Below are 17,510 nucleotides of genomic sequence, written 5' to 3' on the forward strand. Positions count from 1 at the left end.
TGAGATAACTGGCTCTGTGGATGAGGGGAAAGCAGTGGATGTGTTATTCCTTGACTTTAGCAAAGCTTTTGATACGGTCTCCCACAGTATTCTTGCCGCCAAGTTAAAGAAGTATGGGCTGGATGAATGGACTGTAAGATGGATAGAAAGCTGGCTAGATCGTCAGGCTCAATGGGTAGTGATCAATGGCTCCATGTCTAGTTGGCAGCCAGTTTCAAGCGGAGTGCCCCAAGGGTCGGTCCTGGGGCCGGTTTTGTTTAATATCTTTATTAATGATCTGGAGGATGGTGTGGACTGCACTCTCAGCAAGTTTGCAGATGACACTAAACTAGGAGGTGTGGTAGATACACTAGAGGGTAGGGATCGGATACAGAGGGACCTAGACAAATTAGAGGATTGGGCCGAAAAAAACCTGATGAGGTTCAACAAGGACAAGTGCAGAGTCCTGCACTTAGGACGGAAGAATCCCATGCACTGCTACAGACTAGGGACCGAATGGCTAGGTAGCAGTTCTGCAGAAAAGGACCTAGGGGTCACAGTGGACGAGAAGCTGGATATGAGTCAACAGTGTGCTCTTGTTGCCAAGAGGGCTAACGGCATTTTGGGCTGTATAAGTAGGGACATTGCCAGCAGATCGAGGAACGTGATCGTTCCCCTTTATTCGACATTGGTGAGGCCTCATCTGGAATACTGTGTCCAGTTTTGGGCCCCACACTACAAGAAGGATGTGGAAAAATTGGAAAGAGTCCAGCGGAGGGCAACAAAAATGATTAGGGGTCTGGAGCACATAAGTTATGAGGAGAGGCTGAGGGAACTGGGATTGTTTAGTCTCCAAAAGAGAAGAATGAGGGGGGATTTGATAGCAGCCTTCAACTACCTGAAGGGGGGGGGTTCCAAAGAGGATGGAACTCGGCTGTTCTAAGTGGTGGCAGATGACAGAACAAGGAGCAATGGTCTCAAGTTGCAGTGGGGGAGGTCCAGGTTGGATATCAGGAAAAACTATTTCACTAGGAGGGTGGTGAAACACTGGAATGAATTACCTAGGGAAGTGGTGGAGTCTCCTTCCTTGGAGGTTTTTAAGGCCCGGCTTGACAAAGCCCTGGCTGGGATGATTTAGCTGGGAATTGGTCCTGCTTTGAGCAGGGGGTTGGACTAGATGACCTCTTGAGGTCTCTTCCAACTCTGATATTCTATGATTCTATGATTCTGTTGAGAGTACTTGGCACACCCATTGGCTTTAATGAGGTCTGTTATTGCCTTTGGATCTAAGGGCTATGGCTATACTAGAGAGATTACTGAGATGCAGCTGTACCTCTGCAGTGCTGCCGCTGTAAGGTCTCCTGTGTAGCCACTCTATGCCGATGGGAGAGAGCTCTCCTGCCGGCATAATTTAAACCATCCCCAATAAGCAGCAGTAGCTATGTTGGTGGGAGAACATCTCCTGCTGACATAGCACTGTCCACACCGGTGCTTTTGTCGGTGAAGCTTATGTTGGGAAGGGGTGTGTGTTTTTTTTTTCAGCCCCCTGACCAACAAAAGTTTTGCTGACAAAAGTGCTAGAGTAGACAAAGCCTGAGACTCGCATGGCGGCAGCCATTAGCACCTTTCAACGTAACAATATTTTCAATATTATTTTCCACTCCTTTCCTTATACATCACAACGTTTTGTTTCCGCTCTACGTTGAGCAGAGGTTTTGATTCAACTGTCCAGTTACCCGCAGGTATTTTTCCAGATGTAAAGTTAATTTAGAATCCAGCAATGTGTATGAGTACTTCAGAGTATCCCTTTCTATGTACAGAGAATCCCTTTCTATATACATTACATTGCATTGAGAGACAAAGTGGGTGAGGGAATATTGGACCAACTTCTGTCGGTGAAAGACAAGCTTTTGAGCTTACACGGAGCTCTTCTTCAGACCTGAAGAATCATGGGACCAACATAGTTACAACACTGCAAATTACATTACATTGATCAATAGTGATAATCATCTGCCCATTCACCTCGCTTTCTAGGTCCTACACACCGTCTCTCGTCTTGACTTACCTAAATAATTGCATGTCACTGCAATATTTTGCCACCTTATGGTTCATTCCCGTTTCCAGATCGTAAATGATGATATTAAAGGCATGAATCCTTACATGGAACATTGTGGCTCCCTACTGTTTATTTTCAAGATGGTGAAAAATTGACTATTCCTTCTCTTTGTTTTCTCTCTGTAAGCCATTATGTTATCCTAAGGAGAACTTTACCTCAGAAGCCGCACTGGTGAACCACTCTCATAACGTGGCCATTCATGTATCTTACAGTTCTGTTTTTAATTATCATTTCAACACGAGCATCCCCTCGTTTTTACTGCTTTCCCTGCGCCGCCCAGTGCCACAAATCACAGCCACCAGCCTTCCAGCCAAAGAGGACTGGATGCAATTCCATGCCTGTCTTCACCATGACTAGTCCACTACTGCAGAACACCTTTAGTGGCCTTCAGGCACCACCTTTATGCTTGTGCCCTCTGGGACAATCTGAAAGTTGTGACCTTGCTACATTGGCCAGCCCACAAAGTGAGGTCGTTAGGTTGTAAAGTTGGGTGAGCTGGGTTGTTTCAATGTAGCTTTTGGGATAGGTAAAAAGCAGAGACGGGAACCATTTAATTCAACCCCTGCCAACAATAGGGATGTGCAGAAAACTGGACTCAGATCCCAACCCTTCCTGGCTTTTCCCATCCTTAATGACATCCATCCATCTTCTTCTCTCTGTAGCTGAGCGCACTGCTTCCTGTGTGCTTCCAGCCGCTGTTGGCCTGGGGATGCTTCTCTCTTGTTTTGATTGCGTGTGCATGTGTCTCTCTCCCTGCATGCAGAATCTATCCAATTTCTATCCATTCCCCATGACCGGGAGCGCAAACACCGCTGAACACCCTCCCCGCCTTAGACTTGTGCTCCCAGCGTTTGGTTGACCAGACAGCCCTGTACAGCGTGTGTATGTTTGGTCTAGGTTACCAAGGCCTCGGCAGCGACTCCATAGTTAAGGCTGCATCGAAATCTCTCCTTAAATATCTCGATGGAGGTGGTGGATGGTATCTGTCTAAGGTGATCTTCCCAGCGAGCACGTGCACCGATGCCCACGCCCTCGAGCCATGCGCCTGGGAGATGTGCCTTCCTGGCAGGTAGGTGCAAGGAAACATGAACCAGAAGGTCATGCTCGTGGGCTGGGAGGGCATGAGAAAAGAGCATCGGTGACTGAGATTAAGTGGAGCTCTCCTGCCCAAAGGCTGTAATGAGCATGTGCGCCTTGAACTGTTTGTTTCAGGGGGATGCTAGTTGACCTCTTCCTCCCCCACTGTCCACCCCCAACTTCCTCTCCTTCACCAACTCCAGTTATTAAGAAAGCAGAGCCGGAGGCAGTGCTGAGCCGGAGATGCAGCAACTCCCTGCATTCCTCCTTGTGAGTATCCCTCGCTCTCTCCTCTTGCGCCTTTCCCGAGGAGACGGATGGATGGACAGCCGGGTGGCTAGAGGCAGATGGTTCCTGCTAATTACACAGCTAATGGGGTGGGGAGCAGGAGACCGCCTCTTCCCAGCTCCCCCTCACCCTCCTCTGTCCTCGCCCCTTCTTCCGCCTCTCGCCTCGGGGTTGGCCATGCAGGAAAAACTGCTGACAGGTGAAAGGAAATGGGAAATTCAGTTACATCAGGAATTCCAGGGAGATGAGGACTCAGCAAAAAAAAAAAAAAAAGAAAAAAAAGAAAAAAACAGAGGGCGAGAGAGAGAAGCCAGTGCTGCGCTGCCGCAGCTGCACAGCCAGCTGGATTGACAATCATTTAACCTCCCCCCAGCAACCTGCTTCGATCCTGGAATGGGACAGAGAGCAGCAGGGCCCTGATGGATGGACAGGGCGGGGGGAGGGTAACGCTGGAACGGCGCCTGTTTGGAAACTCTCTTTGGAACCTCCCCTCCCCCTTCTTCGGACATGTTCTTTCTTTCTTTCTTTCTTTCTTTTAAAGAAACAAAAGCAGCCGCTGTCTCCCATTCCAGCTTATGTGGGGGGCCAAGTGAGGAAACAGCCACATGCTTTATTGCTGGGGTGCTCCCGCTGCAAAGGCTTTTGGCAGCGATAATGTGGGACGGTGGGAGTAGAGGAAGAGGGTGACAGATGTCAGAAGCTCCTGGAACTCTCCGGCTATTCTGCGAAGTGGGGCGGGGGGAGACAGAGCATGCTGCGGGAGCTGGGACAGCCAGCTGCATGGAGAGCAGGAACTGTTCCACTGCTGCATACATTACAGACTGCTCAGTGTGCAGGAGAATGCTCCTTTGTGGTACATGAGTGTAAATACTATTCTCTGTCTCCTCCCCCTCCCCTACCCTGCTCTCCTCCCTCCCCTCTACCTACTCCCTCTCTCTTCTCCCCAATCTCTCCTTTATCCCTCTGCCTCTCCTTTCTCTCTTCTTCCTCTCCTCCGTTTCGCCCCCTTGATTCCCCCTGCTTTATTTCATCCCTGTCATTCTCCGTTTCCCCTCCCCACCCCCAATCTTTCACAGGGGATTTCACTTTGCCAGGATACAGTCTGGTAAATTTGCAGCAGCCACCACGGAGAGAACACAGGAACCCCCCTTGGGCCCGCCGTGTCCCTTTGACGGAGCATTCTGGATTCAGAGACCCCCCCAGCAGGGGTGCTTTGCTGGCATTCCCAAGCCTCCTGCCATCCCACAAGCTTCGCCTGCCCTATCTCCCTCTTCGGCTGTTTGCTACATGGAGAACAAGAGCTGCAAAGGGGACAGCCTGCGGCCAGCTGTCCAGTGCAAACACTCTGTCGAGAAGAAGACAATGACCAACCCCACAACGGTGATTGAAATCTACCCAGACACCACCGAGGTGAACGATTACTATCTCTGGTCCATCTTCAACTTCGTATACCTCAACTTCTGCTGTCTCGGCTTCATCGCCTTGGCCTATTCTTTGAAAGTAAGTACTGATTGCAAGCCACCCTGTGGGGAACACACTGAGCCAGAGCCATAGCTGGGGTAAATCGGTGCCGTGGCTGTTGAAGTCAACAGAGCAATGCCAGTTTACCCCTGTGGAGGATCGGGCCCTGTCATGTTAATACACATTGTCAGGGGAGATCTTGGGAATGGAAATGTTGTTTTGTGAGTGGTGTGGGTATCCATGGCATTCAGATACCAAGGTAAGGGGCATCACAGAAGAATCTAGATAGAGAGATAAGAGGAATCAGTGACGATGGCTCTGAATTGGCTTTTGTTGTGACTGGAGATTTATAATTCTCACTCGTCTGCAGGCTTGGTTATAGCGTAATTCTGAGAATTAGAACAGTTGAATTTACTACCAGGAGGACAAACAATTTCCTCCCCAGGTAGCCAGAATCCCTCAGCATCTGGAGACCTGCGTGGGGCAACCCCCATCGCCATAGGAGAGGGCTTCAACTGGTGGTGGGGAATCCTGAATGCCAATAGGCTATTGGGGGCTCCCAGGTGTATGATGATGATAAGAAGCTCTTTACATCCTCCCAGTACTTTGCAAATCAAACTTAATTCAGCCTGGCAACGTTTCTGCGGGGTGGGGGGGGGGGGGGGGGGGGGGGGGGGGGGGGGGGATAAGTATTATCCCCATCTTGCAGACAGGAACACTGAGGCACAGAGCACTGAGGTGACTTGGTGATGGTCCCAGTAGAAGTCCATCTGAGAGCTGGGAATAGAATCTTGGAAATCCTGCCTGGCAGTCCTGTGTTCCACGCACCAAAGCCACTCACATCAGTCTGGTACCAGCATGCTGAGGCTCTACATAAGGTAGTTTAGCTAGAGGCACTGGACCAGATCCTCAAATCATGTAAATCAGTGACTCCACTGACTGCAGGGGAGCTCTGGTGATTTATGCAAAGTCAAAGATCTGGCCCAGTACTGGAAAAGGAAGTCAGTCTTTTAAGAACTCCTTAGGGGGCTGATTAAATCTGGACTCAGCTGAGAGTCCTTCCATTGATTTCAGCAGGCTTTGGATCAGGTCCTTAGTGAGTGTTTCCTGGAGTATGGGGCTAGCAAGGGCTCCAAAGAGAAGGAAGGAAAAGAGCAACTGTGCAAACTGGAGGACCCGGGAGATCGGTGGGATTGGCTTTAAGCACAAACACACCAAACAGCCACTTGTGCCCCAGCTCTTTTGTCCCCCCATCCCATCCTCTACAAGTTCTGCCACTCCGAGCCCAGCCCCTCCTCTTCTAGCAGTGGGACCAGAAAGGCATGAAGCAACTTGTTTCCTTCCCTGGCTCTGGCTAAAGCAGCAGTGAGAAAAGCAGCTCATGGCCTGATTCTCCCCAGGGTCCCCTAAACCATAAGGCCAGCCTTGGAGACCTGCCAGGAATGTGAAAACGAGGTCTGCTAACTAAGGTGATGGAAGACCATGGAGGGCTTCATAAGGGAGGAATGGAAATAGATGCATGAATGAACTGGGAGCCAGCGTGCAGAGTGCAGCCCAGGGAGAATGGGACCTGAGTAGTTTGGGGTGGCCAGCCTGTATCCTGCAGCCTGTGTCCTGCTCTCTGTTTGCTGGATCACCCTCGAAATGGAGTCAGAGTCTGATTCTAAATGCCAGTTGCCCCAGTCTGCTACCCTTCTCTGAGGGCTCCAGACCTCTGCGTGTCTGTAAGATAACACTATCCTAAGGTAACGCTATCCTTTGAGTCCATGAAATCTTCCAGAATTATTCCCTGTAAGTGCCAGATGAGTACAGACCAGCTGGGCTGCAGGATTTCATTGCTGGTGAACTCAGCCAGCAAGCAGTTGCTAATCATCTGTCAAGGAAGAGAGGGTCTGAGGGTTTGGAGGGGTTTTGTTGTTGGGTTTTGTTTTGTTTTTTCATAAAAGCAATTAGATAATTATATATGTAAATGAGACCAGGCTCCTGGGTGGCCCTGAATGTGTCATGGTTTGGGTGGCCTCGGGGACAGGAATCTAGTGGATGTGTTTTGGCAGGCAGCATTTACAGGAAGGCCAGTGTACAGAGGGATTCATCACAGAAACAGATCAATTAACCCCATCTAACTCCAGTGACTGTGACTTCCACAAGTATACAAGGAGGCTGTTTCCGAACCAGCCAGGCCCTGGGGTCCTGTTATTGCAAAGGCAGTGTGGCCTAGACCACTGAGCACAGGGATTCTGATTGCCACTCGCTGGGTGACCTTGGGAAGTCCCTTACCTTATCTGTGCCTCGGTTTCCCCATCCACGAAATGGGGGTGAGAATGCTCACTCACTTTCCTTGCAGGGGTGTCAGAAGGCTTAACTCACTGCTGTTTGTAAAGTGCATTGAATATAAAGGACTATACAAGTGCTGAGCATTACCATTGCCAGGGCTGTCCCAAGGACATTTAGGGCCACTGCCAACATCAAACAAGGATGGTATGGAAGTCTCGCTTACCACGTAACACTCCGTGGGATGGGCGCACCAGTATAGGACAAGAAATAGGCTTTTCCCCTCTCCCCTGCCCCCCCCATGTGTTTATTAGCTTAAATTTGCTTTAATAACATGGACGCTTCTCCCCCACAAGGGAACCATTGATGCGGGGAGGGGGGAGGAATGACTAGGAGAGTTAGGCTGAACTCAGGAAAAGGAAAATATAAGCTGAAGATCAGGAGACAGCACTGTCTATCAGTCTATGGAACAGTCTCCTGTTGGAAGTGGGGTAGTTCCCATCACTTGAGAAATATACAACTAAACTGAACCAGACAGGGTGAATTAGCTGTAGGGTACAGTCCTGCTCTGGCAGGGGATGGACTAGACCATGATTTCTCAACCTTTTTGATACCAAGGATCAGCTTGCTGCCTTCCTAAACTGTGTCAGGGAGATATTGGGGACTGGCACCAGTCCACGGACCAGTCACTGAGAAACACTGGACTAGATGGCCCAACAGGTCTTTCCCATCTTGACTAGCTTCAGTTCTTTGGCAGAATAAAAACGGCAAACATAACTTTCCTCAGAGATCCATGACAGAGTCAGGGAATGGCAAGGAGATAATGACCACGATATTTCAGGCCATGATGGGGAGAGCCGCATAAGAGAGAAAATGAGGGAATATCTGGATGTAGCAAAAGAACTCCCCTGGGAAAGGCCTATAGAATGGAAGAGAAAATGTGGTCATTTCTATAGTCTTAACCATCCTATAGAGTTTTATAGAGAATGATATGCCTGCTAGAGAGAGAGAGAGAGAGTGTGTGTGTGTGTGTGTGTGTGTGTAAAAAAAGCAACAAAGAGTCCTGTGGTACCTTATAGACTAACAGACATATTGGAGCATAAGCTTTCGTGGTGAGTGTATGTGTGTGTCTGTGTACACACAAGTGCATAAAAGATCTCCACTCTTTATTAGTTGCTATAGGACGTTAGAGTCATTTCTACAGAGCCCTATTCGTTTCATCTCTATCTCTGTTACATTTTGTAGGGCTTTCACATAAGGTAAGAAAAGACTGGAATGAGGAAAATAACTGGGAAAAATGTCCTGTTAGTTAGACCTTCTTCTTGTCTCGTGAAGCAAAGTTTAGACGTGCAGATTTAGGCCCCACTCCTTCAAGAAGCACCATGCTGAGTAGAGACCCAGTGGAGTCCATGAGGCTGCAGGACCGGGGCTGCTATTATGAATAAAACCAGGGTGTTTCTTCATTGGGAACCACAGCTTGTGATTTCCTGCCTAGGGTGCAGCTTTAGGGTCCCCGGATTTTGTTCTTTAAACTTACTTCACATGAATGTAAACATTTTAAAAACCCTAAAAAACGTTGTTTTAAATAACAAAAACACAGAGTCCCATCGGCTTCATTAGGACCACTTGTGCTGAAAGCTAAGCACGTGTTTAAGTACCTTGCTGAATCAGGGCCTTTAGTGTGCTTTAATATTGCCTTTAAAAATGTTTCAGAAATAATACATTTACTTCTGTTCTTTCTTTGTCTTCATGCCTCCCAGAGTGCGTGTGGCTAGAGAGCTCTATAGATCTCTCGCTGTGTGTAGATTGTTAGACTGCAATAGCACCAGAATGTGCTAGATGCTCTAGGCACACATTGGCCCCTGCACCAAACAGCTTACATTCTCAGTCAGAGAAACATACCAAGTGGAGACTGGGCACAGGCTACAACATACAAGCCAAGTATTTGATATAAGCTTTGTATCTGCACATCTGGTCTTTACTTATTCTCCCTCTTTCTAACCCATCATGGGCCAGATCCTCAGCTGGTGTACATTGGAATAGCTTTGTTGACTGCAACGAAGCTGCATCAGTTTACACCAGCTGAGGGTTTGGCCCCAGCACTCCTTGGTCTGTAGGATCAGCGAGATGGAAAGGAAAAACTGTGCCTAGTTGTGAATGGATGTGTGTATTTGGAGGAGGGTGGAGGGAATGATTAGACGTGGGTGCAGAGAGATTTGAAAGCCCATGTCAGCACTAGCATTAGTACAGCACAGATGCCAACACCACCTGATAAACTTGGCTAGGAAGATGATTTTTTGTTTTGTTTTTGTTTTTGTTTTGCCAGAAGCAAATTTTGTGGCCTTGACTTTTGCACAGGCTATTCAGCTTGCTTCCCCCCTCTCTCCTATTTCCCAGCTCTAAGCACTAATAAATGATGCATCAGCACTTACTGTTAAGAGATCAATCACCAGCAGTTTTATCACAAGAGACCTTTGGGGAAAGCCAAATCCTTCAATGTACCAATTACACAAAAAGGCAGTAGATCAGAGAGGCTGGGATCACAGTCAGTTTTTATTCTGGAAGTCTAATGTCAGGATGCATATATGGACATCAGGAAAATGAGGAACCTAGACTCCTTTTTGTGTCCACCCATAGTTCCAGGGTTTTACTGATTTTAAAAAAATCTTCCCATGTGTGCCATCAGGTGATCCTATGCTACCGCCAAAAGATGCATCACACCAAGCGTGTGGGAGCTACAGGGCATCTGAGATCCTTGCATTTATATAGCCTGTTTTCCATTTTAAATGAACATAAGTTCTGCATATGAGTAATGTATGTGCTGGAGCCATATTGATTGTACCTTTTACTGCTCCAACTCTACCAATGGCAGTTTAAAGTGGAAAGGAAAATGAATAGAATAACAGTGGTGCAGCTACACCTGTGTCAGATAAAGAGCTTACTTTGTGGATCCTTTCCTTTCCAGTGGAGATCAGGTTTTAGTGCACATCTAACCATAGAGAGGCAGTGAGGTGTAGTGGATAGGTACAAGGCTGAGAATCAGAAAACCTAGGTCTTATTCCTGGCTGTGCCCTAGGTGGGTGATTTTGGGCACTTCCTTTCTCTGTGTCCCCTCCCACCTTTTGTCAGTCTTGTCTATTTAGAGTGTAAGCAGATGAGGGTGTCAATGTTGCATCTTTGCATTTGAGGGAAAGGGATTAGAATGGCCAAAGAGGTCTAGCTCCCGTGATTCTGTGGAATGAGGGAGGTTGCATCTCCTGAGTTCTCAGGCAGGCGTATGGTACCAATGACTCCATGAGAAAAGACATCAGCCTCTCAGGCTGTTCTCTTAGTGTTTCTCAACCTTTTTGATACCAGGGACCGGCTTGCTGCCTTCTTAAACTGTGTCGGGGAGATCTCAGGGACCAGCGCCAGCCCCGAAGATCTCAGGGATTGGTAGTTGAGAAACACTGTCTTAGAAGACCAACAACTTTCAGGAATTAAAATAAATCCAGCTGCTTCCCAAGCAGTCCAGTGACAGAGCGAGCCAATGAGACAAGATCCTAGTGCTAGTCCGTGAGGAGAGACTGTACCAGAGGTGCTCACAAGCTGGAGGGCTTACAACCAATTTGTAGAGCAATCCGAGACTCTCCACCCTCTTCCAACATGGGAAGTTATTTGTGTGCAGTGAAGCAGAAATTGGTGTACTATTTTGAGCAGATGGGTTTACAGGCCCCCCAGCCAGTGCAACCAGCAGCAGGTTGGATAGCAAAGCCCAAGCAGCATTAGATACAGTCACATCAGAATTATTATTATTAAAATGCATGTGTCTGCATGGTACACTAACACAATATGTGACAGCCGTACAATGTGACCTGTCCCCTGCTCCTGAGGATCTGAGGGGGACAAGGCCTGGCCTAAAAGCAGGGAAAGGAGTTTGTGGAGAGAGCGTTGCTGAGGAAACCAAGGCAGGAAAGATCCCTAGAAGAAAGGGAGGGTTGAAAGGAGAAGATAGTGGATACTGAGCAAACAAGTAGACAAGAGACTTCCAAGTCCAGAACATATGAAGGTGCAAGAAAGAGACAAAGGGGAGAGATGAGGAGGGAGGATTGGGAGGCACATAGGAGAAAGTTGGGCAGTAGGAGAAAATGAGATCAAAGATACTGGAGCTTGGAGCTGATGAACTATGAGACAGGAAGCCTAACAGGAGTGGAAAGGGACAGACGGTGGTGTGGACAGAACAGCAGGAGAGGAAGATGACTCTAGTGCTGGCATTCTGGATATGCTGAAGGGAGAGAGGTGAGCAGCTGCTTGGAAAGGCAGTGACAGTTGGCCGGGGGAAAGTTGGCCAAGGCAGGTACAAGTTCCATTAGTGGGGTTGGAGAGGAGAACCTGGATCTGGTGAAGTTAAAGTGCAAGACTGGATTTAAAGGCTGTCTATGGAGGTGTGGGGAGGAAGGCGAGAGAAACGTAGGAATTGCCATACTGGATCAGATCTAAGGCCCATCTAGTGCAGTATCCCGTCTCTAACCGTGCTAGCCACCAGATGCTTCAAAGGAAGGAATAGGGACCTCACAGCAGGCAGATGTGGGATAATTTCCTCTGAATCTCCAATGATTAGAGATTGGTTTAAGGCCTGTGGTATAATCCCTTCTAGAATTGCTGTTATCACTCGCAAAGTGACATGGAGAAGGGATGGACTTGTGATTAAGAACATAAGAATGGCCCTACTGGATCAGACCAAGGGTCCATCTAACCCAGTATCCTGTCTTCCGAAAGTGGCCAATGCCAGGTGCCCCAGAGGGAATGAACAGAACAGGTAATCATCAAGTGATCCATCCCCTATCGCTCATTCCCAGCTTCTGGCAAACAGAGGCTAGGGACACCATCCCTGTCCGTCCTGGCTAATACCCATTGATGGACCTATCCTCCATGAATTTATCTAGTTCTTTTTTGAACCCTAGGAACTGGACTGGGACAAACGAGCTCTGAGTTTAATTCCTGTCTCTACCACCTAGCCTTCCTGTGTGGCCTTGGGCAAGTCACTTAGCATCTCTTTGCCTCCTGTCTGAAAGGGAGATGCTGTTCTTCTGCCTTCCAGAGGGGTTGTGAGGACACATGCTTTAATGTTTGTGGGGTACTGAAGTATCATAGTAATGGTCATGTGAGTATCGAGATAGACGGTGGTGAGGCCGGGATACAGGGAGGATGGGCAACTCCTTACTGGTGACAGAGAAGGGAAGGAGAGGAAATGTTCATCTACTCTTAGAGAGATTGAGTTTGTGCTACCAGGGATGATGGCCGAGTGGGCATTGGAGATGGGAGCCCAGACAGAAGAGGAGAAGCCAGGACAGAAAGCTGTAGGAAGCTTACTCAGACTGTAAACAATTTGGGGCAGAGATTGTCTTTTTGTTATATGTGAATACAATGCCCATCCCAGTGGGGCCCTGACAGTTGATTGGAGCCTCTAGGCTTTACCACAATATAAATGATAATGAATAACAATGAATCATTTGAATAGAGGTGCTAGCTGATGCCACAGGAGCATATGGGAAAAGAGGAGGGGACCAAGGACAGAACCCTGAAGGAGTCCAACAGACAGAGGGAGAGGGGAGGATGAAGTGCCAACAAAGGGGAGGCCAAAGCAGCCATCAAAGAAGTCAGAAGAGAACTTGGGGAGAAAGCGGAGGGCAAAAGAAAGCTCAGATATTTTGAAGGCGGTAGTGAGCTCAAGTAAAGTATGGCTAGAGAAGACTCCCTGTGAATTTGCTAGGAGGAGATAGGTCATATTATGCCACCTGTCAGGACATTTTTGGTGGAGCAGAGAGGGCACAAGCCAGAGTGGAGGGAATCAAGGAGAGGGGAAGAGCATGGGGCACGCTGGAGGAGTTTTCAGGAGAAGGTGGACATTAGAGAAGCAGCTGGGACTGTAGAATCAATAGTATGCCGGGGAAGGAGGCAGAGGGGAGAGTGATAAGGGAGGGAATCGGAGACGGAATCATGGTGGAGAGGACTAGATGGGGACAGGAGGACAGGCTGAGTGAGCAGAGGCATGCTGAGGGTTAGACATCAGAGTCAGAAGCAAGGGTGAAGGAGGAGAGTGTGGGGTGGGTGGTGGAAGGGTTGGGGAAAGTGACAGAAGAGAGTCCTTGAAGGATATTCTCACTTGGAACACACGTGCAAGCTGGTAAGATCCGGGGCTGAGGATGAAGTGGAGGAGGGTAGGTGCTGGGAAGAGGGGTCCAGGAGGGCGTTCCTGGTACAGAGGGGCTGGCAGCACAGAAATTGACAAGGGAGAAGAAGCAGATCTTGTGAGCTGGGAGGAGGGCAGAGGAGGAAGGAGAGCAGCAATCTGTGCAGTCATGGGACACTCTGTGAAAATGCTCAGCGGTGCAAGAACTGGAGCGGAAGGAGTGAAGGCAGGGAAGAACCAAGGGTGGGGAAGAGAGGAAAGGGCGGCTCCAGACGAGGGGGGAGATGGGAGCTGAGTGAAGGAGAGAAGTTAGAAGCTGGGGACGGGGGGGGGGACAGAGGGCAGGAAGAAAAGGAGGAATGAAAAAATGGGAAAAGGGAGGGGAGGGAGAGGAGACCAGTGGGAAGCATCTGAATGGGGAAAGGGGGGTGAGGTGGAAGGGGAAGGAGAGAGAGGCCTGGAGAGAAATAGAGAAGAATGGTGAGAGGAGGCCAGTAGGAGGGAGGTGGAGGAGTAGAAGTGTCCCTGGAGGAGTTTGTCTCACGCAATGAATACTTGTCCCCTCTCTCCCTCGGCCTCTCAGGAGTGTAGCTCTGCCTAGGACCTTCCTTGAATGATTTCCATTCTGGTGAGCGCGGCTGACCCCGTGGGATACAGAGCATGCGTCTGCCCAGCTCCCTTTCGTAATGGGAGATCCCCGCTGGCAGCTTTGCCAACAGATTAGGATTGTATCCATGGTGAGCTCTGGTGCTCACTACATGGTGTTTTGGGGCTTGATTCCCACACCTACTCCCTTCCGCCCAAGATAATGAAACCTGTACTCTTAACCTCCGAACTCCTCCATCCCCAGACCTCAGCTGTGCAGCGGCTTGGGCTTGTCTGCCTGAAGCCCCCCTCCCCCTGCTGAGTTTGCATAGGGGCCTGCACAGAAAAGGAAGAGCTTTCTTGTGCTTACTCTGCTCTGCAGGGAGAGCAACAGGCCCCATGAGAGAGTGGCTCACTTCTCCATCTGACTGCTGCTGTTCTCAGTAGCTGCTGCTGGGTGCGTGTGACAGTCTGGTCGTGTCACTAGACGCTCTCCAGGTCTAGATGCACCATGGCGGGTGGGGGAGCGAGGTACAGATACTTAACATACATGTGCTACGTGTTTGACTGACCGCCGCAGTAGGGTCTCACATGCAGCCTTATGTCAGCGAAAGACTCCTTCCCAGAGGCCGGTGTGAAGCATTATAAAAACAGGGAGTGTGTTTGCAAAGGACCCTCCCCTCCAGGGCAACAGAGTGGAAGAAGCCACATATTAGAATGCGTGGGACGTTACTCCAAGGTCTGGAATGAGCTTCAGGCCTCCGTGAGCTGGAATCACACAGCAATTTTCTGAGACTGAGGCGGCCGTTACCGCCCTGTGTCCAGTGAGTCATGTCAAGCTCCCAGGCCAGCGTCGGCTTGTAAGTGCTGCCAGAGTTACAGAGCAAATCACTGAAAAGTGACTGAAATCAATCCTGGTGTATTTTTGGAAAACTCTTGGTCGATAAAAGCATTCGATTCTTTCTAGGTAGGACTGTGGTGCAGGCTCAGTGGTTTACGCGGCTTGCCAGCGACATCTAGTGTTCAGACAGGAGCACCATAAACGTGTTCACATTTCTGAGAGCAAATTTAGGGTCTGAGGGAAGCAGCAGCCACTGGAGGCTGAAATCCTTCATCCCCGGAATAGGTACAACAAGGACAGCATTCCCCTGCTGCCCCACTCTGACCACCTCTGGGAGTGAAGAGGTAAATCTCCAGGCCCATTCTGTCCCTATCCTGTTTGCTGAGACTGTTGGCCAGGGTCTAATCAGTGTCAGTTCTGATGGTGATTTTGTGGTGTGGACGTGCATCTGCTACGAACTGGACTGAGAACACCGGCATATTTGATATATTGTAAACTACTGACCAGCTGCTGAGTGATAACACCATTCGGTCACTATCAGCATGGACTGTTGTCAAACTCATGAGTGTACAAGGTCATTACCAATCTTCAGAGCCATCCTGTCCTCCCCCAACATGGACACGTTTAAAGTCACGGCCTCTGAAATAGCATGCATATAAGACCATGACATTACTGCTGAAAATTGTCAGTTGCAGCATTGGTAGGCATAAACTGCATAGGACCTGCCAAAAGAGTGTGTTAACCTAGCCATATTAATATGCTATAAGATTGTGCATAGCCTCTAACTGCTGTAGGAGCTAATGCCAGATTTCACAATCCCAGTCTCTGAATGCAGTAGAAAGCACATTCACAATGGAACAAGTGCCAGCGTTCCCACTCTAAAGGCAGTGGGACCCAAACCCCAGCACATTAGTGTTGGGATTCACACTCCCACCTTCGGAATACAATAGGAAGCATTCACTAGTGTTGGGATTCACACTCCCACCTTTGGAATACAATAGGAAGCATTCACTAATGTTGGGATTCACATTCCCGTCTTCGGAATACAATAGGAAGCATTCACTAGTGTTGGGATTCACACTCCCGCCTTCGGAATACAATAGGAAGCATGCACTAGTGCTAGAATTCACCCTATAGTGCACCCAGCATCCATACCTGAATGCACGATAGTGCCAGGAATTACACCCAACTTTGGAATGCAGTAGAAACAGGTACAAAGTGTCCAAACGCACTAACCCCTGCTTATATCACTTTAAGCTGGTTAGTTTGCTTGTCCTTTTTTTTTTTTTTTTTTTTTTTTTTGTCTCTCCAAATTCTTTTTGTCTCAGGTCCGGGATAAGAAACTCCTCAATGACCTGAACGGAGCTGTCGAAGATGCCAAGACAGCCCGGCTTTTTAACATCACCAGCTCGGCACTCGCCACTTTCTGCATCATCCTCGTCTTCATCTTCCTGCGCTACCCGCTCACTGACTATTAGAGCAAGGCCAGCAGCCGCTGCCGAAATGCCTCAGTGCCAGAAGTGTCCATCGAATTTCCTCCAGCAAGGACATGAAACAACAATCCATCTTGATTGCAAAAAATAAATACAAAGTAAAACCCACCAAGCCATGCCCCCCCTCCCCCAACTCCCAACCCTGACTGGTATTTGCACTTCTGTAGAAAAAGAAATTACTTTTACATTTTTTACAGAAAAATATTTATTTTCATGATAAACAAAAGTGGGTGATGACAATATGCAAAGCTTAGAACTAACCACAACATGAGCCAATAGCTGTGTAGCTAGATGCTGCAACCATAGTGGCGGCCGAGGAGTCAGAGAGAACATTGTGTCATCGAAGATCCGCTGATTAAAGTTACATAAGCAGCCCAAGCGCTGAGCTGTGTTTTAGATGGAAAACAGCAAATAGCCCTATTGGGAGAGCTGAACTCCAGATCTACCGGGAAGTATGTGCACTGATTTAGAGCTCAAGAGAGGGAGGAAAAATGCCTGCTACTGCAAGATAAAACTGAGAAGTAAAGCAGGGCAGATTCAGGACATATCAGATGTGTTCAGGCTGCTACCACGTCCTCTCTCTCTCTCTCTCCCCCTCACTCCCTTGTATATTTTGTTCTTTTCCTCTTTTTATACATTTATTCATTGAATTTCATTTGAAGGCCAGACTAGTTTACCATTCCCCGTCCCCAGAGAGCTTTATCCTTGAGAGTTCATAGTGGAGAATCCTGAAGCCGCCCGATAAACCCCAAAGAATTAAAACAAAACAAAACTCCTCCATGGAATCTCCTGCAAATGCCGAGAACGTAGGCAACCTTTGGAGAACTTGCATATATCCTGTATACCGACTCCTACTGTATTTCTGTAAACTTTCAATAAAGATAATACCTCTGCCCATCCGATGCCATTCTGGTTAATTTCACAGATTGCCACAGATTAGGGCTTTTTCCCCCTTTGGTCCCATATTAAGCCAATGAGGGGCAGAGAAGAGAATTAAAACTCCTATTGGACACTATAACCTGCCTCTACAGCCATAATCCCCTACCTTTGCGGTCTACAGGGATAGGCCTGGAGTAATGGGCCACCTCCCTTAATGACGTGAAAGGAAGTTAAATAACAGGCAGGGAGCAGCTCCACAAGCAGTGCAATAGGGGACTGATACACAAGCAGCAACCACAGTGGCAGGCATGGAAGGGGATGGTGCCAGTTAGAACCCAGCTGATGTAA

The 17,510-nt window shown here is 48.5% G+C and overlaps 1 protein-coding gene across 1 annotated transcript; it reads left to right on the top strand.

Annotated features, from left to right (window-relative positions):
* Positions 1–1,583: 1,583 nt before the first annotated feature.
* IFITM10 (interferon induced transmembrane protein 10) lies at positions 1,584–17,180 on the top strand. The gene is made up of 5 exons (XM_034768769.1): positions 1,584–1,611; positions 2,993–3,164; positions 3,308–3,442; positions 4,537–4,960; positions 16,119–17,180. Exons 1-5 carry the CDS (start codon positions 1,584–1,586, stop codon positions 16,266–16,268), a joined length of 909 nt encoding a protein of 302 aa, XP_034624660.1. The 3' UTR covers positions 16,269–17,180.
* Positions 17,181–17,510: the final 330 nt, after the last annotated feature.

The sequence above is a fragment of the Trachemys scripta genome, chromosome 4, assembly GCF_013100865.1.
Source record: "Trachemys scripta elegans isolate TJP31775 chromosome 4, CAS_Tse_1.0, whole genome shotgun sequence".
NCBI lineage: Eukaryota > Metazoa > Chordata > Testudines > Emydidae > Trachemys > Trachemys scripta.

Bases quoted from the DNA above. Each gene is read 5' to 3' on its own strand.
- IFITM10 (XM_034768769.1), top strand. From the start codon at position 1,584: ATGGCGGCAGCCATTAGCACCTTTCAAC. The intron at 3,443-4,536 runs GTGAGTATCCCT...AATCTTTCACAG, and splicing joins AACTCCCTGCATTCCTCCTT to GGGATTTCACTTTGCCAGGA. The intron at 4,961-16,118 runs GTAAGTACTGAT...TTTTTGTCTCAG, and splicing joins CCTTGGCCTATTCTTTGAAA to GTCCGGGATAAGAAACTCCT.